Genomic DNA, 12,466 nt, shown 5'->3' on the forward strand with positions numbered 1-12,466 from the left:
AAGGAAAAAAGGGCATCTATCAGGCAGGACATTCCAAAGGCTTACCTCCCAGGATCTGGGGGCAAGGGCCAAACCTTTCTTTGGACAAGGTTAATCCTTTCTTGCATGGCGGGGTTGAGGGCAGGCTGCCCTATATGTAGAGACAGCATGAGCTCAGATACAGTAGGAATGTGTATGTCATATTTAGAGAACATTGTGGTGACTGCAATATGGCCTTGTACTTGAGAATATGAACTCTTGGAGCCAGACCACCACGATTCATATCCCAGCTGTCACTGGCTAGTTGTAGAATATGTGGCAGTTATATAATCTGTCACTTTTATATATATACACAGCAAGGGTAATAATACCTACATTATAAGCTTGTTGTGAGGATTAGAGGGTTACCATATAAAGCATTTAGAATATGTCATGACACATAGCAAATGCTGTAGAAATAAGGAGTTTGTTCATTCATTCCTTAATCGTTCACTCTTTTTTGAACATTAGTATGTAAAGACTCCTCTCCTGAGCCTCATATTTTTATTTCCAGATGCCTAGTGATATATCTAGAGGGCTGTGGCTCTTTTACTATTAACATGTTCAAAAAGAAATTAAATATTTTTCACTCAAATTATTTCTACTAGTGGCAGTACTATCAACCTAGTTTATCTGTTAAGAGATTTAGATAAATGTTAAGATACTAGCTGTTTCAAAGATCGGGCTTAAAGAATAAATTTTGGTGAATTGGGAAATTAATGTTAGCTTTGTTTTTATATACATACAGGTCTGTGTATGATGACCAACCAAATGCACACAATAAGTTTATGGAAAAGTTAGATACTTGTATCCGTAATCATGACAAGGAAATTGAAAAGATGTGTAATTTTCATCATCAGGGTTTTGTAGATGCTATTACAGAACTCCTTAAAGTAAGGACTGATGCAGAAAAACTGAAGGTAAGAAATAGGTTAAAATTCAGTTTATCTTTGCTGTCATTAAATTACTCAAGTGTTGCCCTGCCAGCGTGACGCAGTGGTTGAGCTTCGACCTGTGAACCAGGTAGTCAATGTTTGATTCCTGGTCAGGGCACTTGCCCTGGTTGCCAGCTCGATCCCCAGTGAGGGGTGTGCGGGAGGCAGCCAGTCGGTAATTGTCTCTCATCATTGATGTTTCTGTCTCTGTCTCCCTCTCCCTTCCTCTCTGAAATCAATAAAAATATATTTTAAAAAATTACTCAAGTATTAGTTTATAGTGGATGGTACAAACCTTTATTAAATGTACTACTTTCAAGAAGTGCATCAGTGTATATAATTGGGAATGCTCTTCATGCTTTGTTAACACAGTTGTCATGCTAATGACAGGAGTAATCCCTTTTTTAGTAAAGCAAGTAATGCATTGACTTAACAGGATTTCTTTCCATGCAGGGAAATAAACTAAAAAACTTCATACAATGAAAGGCCCCATTGACAGTTTTAGAATTTTTAAGATGACAATTAGTACAAATATAAAAAACCTTTAAAAACTACTATATGTAATTATATTCTCAAAGTTATTTAATGATATTGAAACTTTTTTTTAGTTTAATAGCAATGTGTAATTTTCTTAAAGTTGGTCTACATTTTTGGCCACACAGGATAAACATTATTTATTAAATGAGACATGGATTTGTTTAGTCAGAATACAAATATATAGTTATAAGAATTGTCCTACTTATCTTTCTTTACATTTGGAGAGCTTAGCAGACAGAATGACCCTGGTTTACCAAAGGTTATGATTAGAAAACCATTATATAAAGGATGTTCAGACAACGAATGACCAAATACAGCATCAATGAGGTCACTGAGCATCTTTGTTAAAAAATTAATGAGATTTTTAATAAACCAGAATGTGCTTCCTTACTATGATGACCTAATGAGTCACTTAATATGTGGGAAAATTTGAGGTTGAGCTTTGCCTGCACCTGCAGCATTAAAATGTTGCTGTGGATTGAGATTTCTGTGTTTGATGTTAATCAACCACCCAGTGTTTGCATTCAGCAAAGTATGAATGTTTAATTACCGTAAAATGCAATCACCATTTCCTACAGACAATGAGTGGCACATAGACCTCATTGAAGTTATCAAAAAGGGACCAGTGGTCAATTGGGTCAGTGATTTGAATTGTTTGACAGACTTAGAGAAGCAAGTAAAGTTCAAAAATCTTGAGTAAATTTGAGAAGTTTGCCACAGAATCTGTTAAAAAGAACTGTCATAAGTAATTGAACTTAAAAGCCCTTTTCAATCAAAAGTTCAAGTTCAAGCTGTAGAGTTAATTTGAATTTGCATTTCTTTGTTCCAAGTTTCTCATGAAGCATGATCTGATTATAAGGGTGAGCAGTTACATCAGGGCAGTTTTATGCATGTTTGTCTAACTAAGGTGAAATTATTTTTAAGGTACAAGTTACTGATACCAACCGAAGATTTCAAGATGCTGGAAAAGAGGTGAGAAAATGATACATTTGTTGTATACCAATATGTGGATATGATTTAACTGTTCGTTTAAACATATGAACATTTCTTTTCCTAAGGTGGTCGTCCAAACAGAAGATATTATTCGATGTAGAATTCAGCAGAGGAATATTACAACTGTAGTAGAAAAATTGCAGTTGTGCCTTCCAGGTGAGTTAAATTTGTCTATAATGTAATGTTGGCTTGGTAAAATTATAATTTAATGATAACATATAGTCATTATTCATTATGGGAATTACAGGTATTTGGTGGTTGTTCCCCCCAAAAGCCTATGGTTATCTTTCTTAACCACTTTGTTCCATGAGTTTTCCTATAATGTAAAGCCATGTTTGGTGATCTGTCACATCAGTTTCCTAGAACCTTTCCGTTTCCTTTATGCCCCACTTGCCTCTCCTCAACTTTGTGTTTCTTCATAATACTTTCCCATGGGGAGAGTGTCTTTAGATTACATTTTCTTATCTTGTCCTAATTTGCCTATAATTTTACCTATAGTTTTCCATTTGATACTTAAGCAGCTTGGTTTTGCTTTGCTCACAATCTCATTTTGCTGATAAGGTAAGAAAATATCCCAGAATGCTAGGTCTTCTCCCTTCTTCATTCTTGCCTTTCTACCTATATTTTGGAAAGACTGACTTTTTAGGTTTCTGAGGTTCTGAACTCTCTGTAAGGGCTCAGATATTACTGGGACATCAATAATTTTTAAAGAAACTAACCAGTATTTTTTTTTTTAACCTGGATGTATCCTGTTTAAACAAAAGGAAGCAGGTGTATGTCATCTTTTTATTAATATAGCAAGTTAAATCCAACACAGTGTCGCATTTTTAATTTTTTTTTCAGGAAGGAACTGGAACCTTCATATCCTAGGGAATAGAATGAGATGCTTTGTATATAATAATTATACAGGGTGGGGCAAAAAATAGGTTTATAGTAGTGAGTATGCAAAACACTGAATTTATTCTTATTTATTAATTACTAGAGGCCCGGTGCACGAATTCGTGCACCAGTGTGGTCCCTCGGACTGGCCTGCGGGATCGGGCCGAAACCAGCTCTCCGACATCCCCTGAGGGGTCTCGGATTGCGAGAAGGCACATGCCAGGCTGAAGGACCCCACCAGTGTAAAGGGACGCGGGAGTTTGGCCAGCCGGGGAGGGACCACGGGAGGGCTCCAGGGCATGTCCGGCCCATCTTGCTCAGTCCCGATCCGCCGGACCCCAGCCGCAAGCTAACCTACCGGTCGGAGCATCTGCCCCCTAGTGGTCAGTGAATGTCATAGCAACTGGTCGACTGGTTGACTGCCCCCTGGTGGTCAGTGCACATCATAGTGAGTGGTTAAGCGTCCTTAGCATATCATTAGCATATTAGACTTTGGTTGAACTGCCAACCGGTTGACCGGACACTTAGCATATTAGGCTTTTATTATATAGGATTGTATGGTTTTCCATATAAACAACTGTAAACAGACTCTTGCTCCACCCTATATAATATAAAGTTAGCTTAGAATACAAATTATATGTTAAAACTGTCAGCAGATCTTATTAACTAAACAATTATTGTTTTCTGACTTGTGAGAATAGCTTTTTAAAAAATAGAATCACTGAAATTCTAATTAGTTTAATCTCTGATGGACCAGGGCTATGTGCACATTAACTTTGAGTAAATATAATGTCTGCTCATTATGTGAGGTTTCAGGGTTAAGAAACCTATTTCCTTTATAGTAATGTTTAGTAATACCTCTTCGTCACCATCAGATACACTGAAATGGCCATGAAGACAGCCTCTAAGTTTGAATGCTTTGTCTCTGAATTGTAATAAGCCTAAAAAATTTGTACTGATGGAATGGAAAAGAGCTGAATTCAGTTTATTCACCTAGTGGGCTATTTGAAATAGGAAATAAAGGGAAGTGGAAATTAAAATTTTGTTACTGCTACTGTCTTTGCTTTCAGTGCTTTTCCTGAGTTGTATAATCTGAGTTGTATAAACATTGCATTCCTAATAACCATGTCTAGAATTACTTCCTTTCCTCCATCTATTCTTCTGTCTAATTATCTTCTAACAAATACTTTTTTGTGTCAGGAATTATGATAGATATTGGAAATATAAAGTTGAAAGTGACATAGTCTCAGCTCTAAAGGACCCTATAATTTATCTGAATAAAGACAAGCCATCAATTACTGTACAATTGCTTACCTCCTCCTTAGATTAGAAGTATGAAAGGATATAAGAAGTCACAGGTTAAACAATGCATTTTTCTGGTGCACTAGTTTTACTTGATTATATTTGAGGAAAGTATTATTTTTATATGAAAATATAATATAGAAATATTAGAAGGTAGATATGAAATTTACATAAATAGTTTAGATAAAACAGATTTCAAAGCAAGTTTATACTTGTAGTAGCAGTTTTAGGCTCTTGCCCAGGTATATGTTTTGGTTAGAAATGTAAAAAATATTGCATTATGTATAGGGGCTCTGATAGTAATATACATAGAGTCTGTAGAATTAGGACAGGTTCACTATAGCCATCCTTGCAGTTTTTATGGGTTGCAGAGAGGTAAACAATATCTTTTATAAACTTGAAGATCCCTGAGGGTAGCCATAAAACTATAGAAAAATCTGGAAAAAAATGTCTATCTCTTTGGTCTAGGAAATTTGGAGGTGGCTTGATGAGCCAATAATAATATATTCACTTACTTTATACTTTGAAATTCTATTAAGGATGAATGGTATGTCATCTTGCTGAAGCTTATAACAGCTTTATTGAATAACTGCATTTCTGTACCTTTGATAGAAATGATAAAACAAAGGGAGATGCTTTATGTTTATGTATGCCTTTGTCATAATTCATTGTGTGCTATAAGCTTTTGAGGTGTCTCTTCCTTTGTGGATTTGTTGTAAAATTTTGTTTAATGAGCTATAACACAGTTGTGCTATCTTACTTGGTATATTGAATGAAAATCAATCTCACTGTCATTCAACTTTCTCTCTCAAATAACTAAAGTCCAAACTTTCTGTTCCCCTGCAGGGAAGAGATATTATATTAGTAAGTTTCTGAATAGGGTATTTGTTAGTAGGTTAATGTCTTAATTATAGGTGTCAGCATATGCAAATGTTCCAGGTTTAATAAAATGTAGTAATACATGTAATGTTTAACATATCTAGAAATTAAAATGTTCTTATTTACTCTAAGTATAAAATTTTATTTGAAAATGTAAGCCTAAATCAAACTATAGAAAAAAATTAATGAATTTATAATATGCTGATGCCTTCCTTTATTATTTTCATCTCTCAAAAATTATTTTTAATTTGAAAGCTAAAATGAGTTATATTTTTAACTGCAGTGCTGGAAATGTACACTAAGCTAAAAGAACAGATGAGTGCAAAAAGGTGAGTTGGTTTCTTTCCTAATTGCTTTTAATAAGATTCCCTTTTTAAAAAATTACTTGAAGGCAGGTTTAGACTTACTGTAAATTATAGTGAATCATGTGAAGTTTGCTTCTATGCTTTGTTCATCCAATTTGCTCATCAGAATCATTCAATATAGCAGTTCTTAGCCATTTATTTGTGGATCTTTACCCTATGTAAATGATATGGAAGATTGATCATATTGATGAGGGGTAAATAGACAACTGAACAGGAATGAAAAAATATTGATTAATTTATGCAACATTGACATTGCATAAGATCAAAGACTAAGTGTGTATTGTAAGTCCACAGATGAAAGTAAAGTATGGGTAGTTATATTTTGACAATCTGGGCTAGTGTAGTTCATGTTCTGTTTTATAACACAAATGCATAAATGACAAATGAAAAGTAAAAATAATTTGAAGTAGTTTATTAATTGCCATAGAAACATTGTTTAACCTGCTTTAAAGATGAAAAATTTATTTTTAAATATATTTTTTATTTTTAAATTATAGTTGGCATGCAATATTATATTAATTTCAGGTGTACAGCATAGTGATTAGACATTTATCTAACTAATGGAGTGATCACCCTAATAAATCACCATCTGACACCATACATAGTTATTATAATATTATTGACTATATTCTCTGTGGTATATTTTACATCCCCATACCAATTTGTACTTCTTAATACCTTCACCTAAATGTGTTAATTTCTGACCAAATATATCTATATATCTATATACATAAAAGCCTAAGCGACTGTTTCGACCGGACGACCGGTTGGTAGCTATGATGTGCACTGACCACCAGGGGGCAGACGCTCAACGCAGGAGCTGCCCCCTGGTGGTCAATGTGCTTCCACAGCCAACCTCCTGTGGCCGACCAGCCTCCTGCGGTCCCTCCCTGCCACCGGCCCCAATTGGGACTGGGCGAGATGGCCCCAATGGGCCCTGATCGCTGGCCAGGCCGAGGGACCCACCCGTGCACAAATTCGTGCACCATACCTCTAATATATATATGTTTGTTTGGTTTCTTTTTTGTTGTTGTTAATCCTCAACCAAGGATATATTTCCATTGATTTTTAGGGAGAGTGGAAGAGAGAGGGAAGGACAGAGAGAAACATTGATGTGAGAGAAACACATCATTTGGTTGCCTCCTGCACAATGGTTGCCTCCTGTGCAAGCTTTGACCAGGGCCCAGACTGGGGAGGAGCTTGCAACCAAGGTACATGCCCTTGACTGGAATTGAACCTGGGATCCTTTGGTCCACAGGCCAACGCTCTGTCCACTGAGCCAAACTGGCTAGGGCCAAATATATATATATATATATATATTTTAAGTAATATTATTTATATTATAACAATTCTAGTGATTTTAAATTACAATAAAATTTAGGTGTAATTTTTAAATTAGTGGTACAATTTTGTGACAATTTGCAAAATATACTCTACCTTTGAGAATATATAAGCTAGAAAACCAATAAATATTTTTAAGTAGCTTTTCAACCTTTTGTTTTTTTAGTTTGCATATATATTACTTTCTGGTTTGTTTTTCGATAGTGCCTTTTCTCATTTTAATATCTAAATCACTGGAAAGGCATAGAATATTAATTAATTAACTTAAAAATCCTCTACCTACTCTTAAATGAATTTTGGTGGTGATTATTATTGCAGGATATTGACAATTTTGGAAAGTTTGAGTCCTACTATTAATTTTAGTATCTTGACCAAATTATATAACCTTTTTCTGTGTTTCAGTTTTCTCATCTATAGATTAATAGTAATAATCTGCCATAGACATCTGTCTTATAGAAGTCTAGAGAAAATTGAAGTATGTATATGAAATTATATATTAGTTTTTCTAGGGCATAAGCTATACTTTACTAATTGCTGCATATCCAGCATGTCACCAGTGCCTACTAAGTAATAGGCATTCAGTATTTGTTGAAATGGAAAAAAAATCGCTCTGCTAGTGGTTTTTTATTTTTTGTGACACAATATTATTTCTAATGATCTTAGTTACATTTTTTAAAATTTCTTAAAATATATTTTACTTTAAATTAAATCTATGCTTTGTATTTTTGGATGGTGATGGTGTGTTGATGGGAGAGATATTAATGAAATCACCTATCAACTAAATATTCTAATTTAAAAATTTATAATTATTATACATTTAGGTATAGTGATGACTATAATGCTTGTGATGTTATATAATTTGGGTGAAGTGAAATGAAGTTGTATGTTAGTGTATAAGCCATGAATTTTCAGCTTGTTGCTTATTCTTATGGTTTATAGTTTGTGCTTATTAGAAAATAAAAATAAATGTTTGTTTTACTTATACCTGACTTTTTTGATGGGAGTGTTAGATTATTTGCAAAATTAATGTAATAAAAACTTTATAGAGCTTTCTTTTTAACTTCTCACAGGTATTACTCTGCTCTAAAAACTATGGAACAATTAGAGAATGTATATTTTCCCCGGGTTAGTCAATACCGGTTTTGTCAGCTAATGATAGAAAATCTTCCTAAACTCCGTGAGGATATTAAAGAAATCTCTATGTCTGATCTCAAAGACTTTTTGGAAAGCATTCGAAAACATTCTAATAAAATAGGTGAAGCAGCAATGAAACAGGTGAGGTTAAATGTTTTTAAATTTAATGTTATTTAATAATGTAGGTTATAGAATATATTCAAAGTTTACTTTCTTTTTTTTCCCAATTTTTTTTTATTAAGGTATTATATGTGTACATATCTTACCATTCAAAGTTTACTTTCTTTATGTCCATAAAATGCTTATTTTTGTTTAGTTTTACCCTTTTGTCATTTTTCCTGGTTCCTGTTTAGAATGGACTTCACTAGAGTCTTCTTTTGAATTGTGGTTATTCCTTATTTAACTTGACGTACTATCTGATTCTTTGGCAGTGTTCCCCAACTATGTGGTATTACATTAACTTTTGCCACTAGTCAAATTTGGTATAAAATTAGCTGAAAAGTGGCAGCCTTTTTATGCTAAGGTTCTAAATTGCTCTCTCTTTAAAACAAATTGAAAGTATTATCTGGAATTAACTCCCATAGCTCAATAATAAAAAGGCAAGCAATGGGAAAAGATTTGGCAGTTATAAAGTTAATGTACCTACCTTTGAGTCAGCATTTCCTCTCCTAGTTATTTACCAATGATAAATAAAAACATGTTCTCATGATGTTCATAGTTGTTTTGTTCACAGTTGGCTAAAAACTGGCAACAGCCTAAGGAGAATGGATAAACAAATTGTGCTATACTCATAAAATGGAATATTACTTAGCAATAAAAAAGAATGCATTGCTGATATGTGTGACAGCATATGTATATCTCCCAGCCATTATGCTTCTGTACAGCAAAGGAAACAATTATCAGAATGAAAAGGCCATCTACAGAATGGAAGAAAATGTTTGCAACCTATATATTTCATTAGGGATTAATCTCCAAAATATGTAAAGAACTCTTACAACTCAATAGTAAAAAATCTGATCATCTGATTTTAAAAATGGTCTAAGGACTTGAATAGACTTTTTTTTTTAAATCTTCATCTGAGGATATTTTTTCCATTGATTTTTAGACAGAGTGAAAGGGAGAGAGGAGGGAGAGAGAGAAAGAGAGGGAGAGGGAAACATCAACATGAGAGAGACACATCAATTGTTTGCCTCCTGCTTGCACCTCAACCGGGGCCAGAGATCGAATCTGCAGCTGAGGTGTATACCCTTGACAGGGAATCGAAAACTGTGACACTTTGGTCCTTGGGCTGATGTTCTAACTACTGAGCCAAACTGACCAGGGCAATTGATGTTTTTTGTTGTTTTTTTAAAGTAGACATACAAATGGCCAACAGGTATATGAGAACATGTTAGCATCACTAACCTTAGGGAAATGCAAAACAAAATCACGATGGGATATCACCTCACACCTGTAAGGATGGCTATTATAAAAGAGAGAGAGAGAGAGAGGGGAAGAAAACAAGTGTTGGCAAGAATGTGGAGAAATTGGCAAGAGATACAAGGTGGCGGTGGAGTAAGTGGACGCTACACTCACCTCTTCCCAAGGACCAAACTGAAATTACAGCTAAAAATATAGAACAATCAACTTAATAACCAATCAAATTAATAACCAATCGAAGAATAGCTGAACAGAAATCTTATAGTCAAGGATTTACAGAAAAAGCCACAGCAGACTGGTAGGAAGGGTGGGGACATGAAAAGGGCTAGCTCCCCAGGGCAGTAGATGAGATCTCGGTGGGATATCTCAGCTGCAAAGGTTCTCCCTGAGGAGTGTGGGGTCTCAACCCCATGCTGGGCTCTCCAGCCCAGAGCACCAGAGCCATGAAGAGGTGACCACATAACACCTGGCTGTGAAAATCAGCAATTATGTATGCCAGGGAGAGATGGGAGTCTACTCGCTAGAGACACAGGCACCCTCTTAAAGGGTCAATGCACAAAAACTCTTTTGCAGCCATTCCCCCTGAGCTCTGGCAGAGGGGAAGCTGGAGCAGACTAGAGTCACATGAGAAGAGACTGGGTTTTATGGCTCTGGGGAGAGAGCAGAAGGGACAGCTGCCAGGATCCTTGTGCTGAGTCACTCTCCCACACCCCAGACATCATCTTTCTTGGGTGGAACACATCCTCATAGCAATAAACTGACTTCTGAGCAGCAGCCACATGCAGCCTGCCCCCATCCGAGGAGCAGCAGCCTCGCGAGCAGTCCGTCCCCTTCCAAGGAGCAGAAGCCGTGCGAGCAGCCCGCCCCCACCAGCCAGAGGAGCCACTACTGCTGCGAGCAGCGCCCACCAGAGGAGCTGCTGCCGTGACCGCCCGAGGAGCAGCCGCCACCCAAGGAGCTACTGCCACCCGAGGAGCAGCCCCGATACGACTCGACACCTAGATCCTTCAGTGAGAGCAAAAATGGGAAAACAAAGAAATCCCCAAAGGAAAGAGAAGAGGAATTGCCAGAAAAGGAGCTAAGTGAAACCGAGGCATGCAATATGTCAGAAAAAGAATTCAGAATAAGGGTCATACAGTACATAAACCAGATGGATGAAAAAAATCAACAACTTATGTAAGAATCAAGAAGAAATGAAGAGTGATATAGCTGCAATAAAAAACATTGTGGAAAGTTTCAACAGTAGACTAGGAGAAGTGGAGGACCGAATTAGCAAGTTAGAAGACAGGGAAGCAAAACACACCCAAACTGAACTGCAATTGGAGAAAAAAATTAAAAGACAGGAGGAGAGCCTAAGGGAGCTTTGGGACAACATGAAACGAAGCAACATATGAATAATAAGGGTTCCAGAATGACAGGAAGAGGAACGAGGGTTAGAAAACCTATTTGAAGAAATAATGGAAAACTTCCCTGATGTGGGGAAGAAAAAAGTCACACAAGCACGAGAGTCCCAAACAAGATGAGCCCGAAAAGACCCACACCAAGACATGTCGTAATTACAATGGCAACTGTTCAGGACAAAGAGAGAATCTTAAAGGCTGCAAGAGAGAGACAGAAAGTTATGTACAAGGGATCTCCCATTAGAATATCAAATGATTTCTCAACAGAAACACATCAGGCCAGAAAGGAATGGAAGGAAGTTTACAAAGTGATGCAAAGCAAGGGACTGAATCCAAGAATAAGGAGCTTCACAGACAAAAAAGGCTAAGGGAGTTTATCACCACCAAGCCAGCAATGCAAGAAATGCTAAAGGGACTGGTGTAAAAAGAAGAAATAGCCGAAACCGGTTTGGCTCAGTGGATAGAGCGTTGACCTGCGGACTGAAAGGTCCCAGGTTCGATTCCGGTCAAGGGCATGTACCTTGGTTGCGGGTACATCCCCAGTAGGGGGTGTGCAGGAGGCAGCTGATGGATGTTCTCTCTCATCGATGTTTCTAACTCTTTATCTCTCTCCCTTCCTCTCTGTAAAACATCAATAAAATATATTTTTAAAAAAAGAAGAAGTAAAAAGGGAAGAAGGAACACAGGCACAAAAAATAAAAATGGCTACAAACAAGTACCTATCAATAATAACTTTAAACATAAACAGACTAAATGCTCCAATCAAAAGACATTGAGTGGCTGAATGGATAAGAAAACATGACCCATATATGTGCTGTCTAGAAGAGACCCACCTCAAAACATGACCCATATATGTGCTGTCTAGAAGAGACCCACCTCAGAGACCCACCACTCACACAGACTGAAAGTGAAGGGATGGAAAAATATCTTCCAGGCAAATGGAAATGAAAAAAAAAATAATAAAAAAAAAGCTGGGGTAGCAATACTCATATCTGACAAAATAGACCTCAAAGTGAAGGCCATAACAAGAGATAAGGAAGGCCACATCATAATACTAAAGGGATTGATACAACAAGAGGATATAACCCTGGTAAACATATATGCACCCAATGTGGGAGCACCCAAATACATTAAAAAAAATCCTGGAAGATATCAAGGGAGAGATAAACAACAATACAATCATAGTAGGGGACTTTAATACCCCACTGACATCACTGGATAAATCCTCTAGACAGAAAAATCAGCAAAGAAACAGCAATCCTAA

The 12,466-nt window shown here is 36.4% G+C and overlaps 1 protein-coding gene across 4 annotated transcripts in view; it reads left to right on the plus strand.

Moving 5' to 3' along the window:
- EXOC6 (exocyst complex component 6) overlaps positions 1-12,466 on the plus strand; it is a 133,931-nt gene that overhangs the window by 25,577 nt on the left and 95,888 nt on the right. For 3 of the 4 annotated variants that reach the window (XM_079793461.1, XM_079793462.1, XM_079793464.1), the window contains exons 2-6: positions 767-938; positions 2,415-2,462; positions 2,549-2,639; positions 5,827-5,872; positions 8,320-8,524. In XM_079793461.1, coding sequence (XP_079649587.1) covers positions 767-938; positions 2,415-2,462; positions 2,549-2,639; positions 5,827-5,872; positions 8,320-8,524 — 562 coding nt within the window. The remainder of the gene's footprint in view (positions 1-766; positions 939-2,414; positions 2,463-2,548; positions 2,640-5,826; positions 5,873-8,319; positions 8,525-12,466) is intronic. The other variant, XM_079793463.1, reaches the window with a different exon arrangement.

This window comes from Cnephaeus nilssonii (assembly GCF_951640355.1).
Source record: "Cnephaeus nilssonii genome assembly, chromosome: 16".
Classification (NCBI taxonomy): Eukaryota; Metazoa; Chordata; class Mammalia; order Chiroptera; family Vespertilionidae; genus Cnephaeus; species Cnephaeus nilssonii.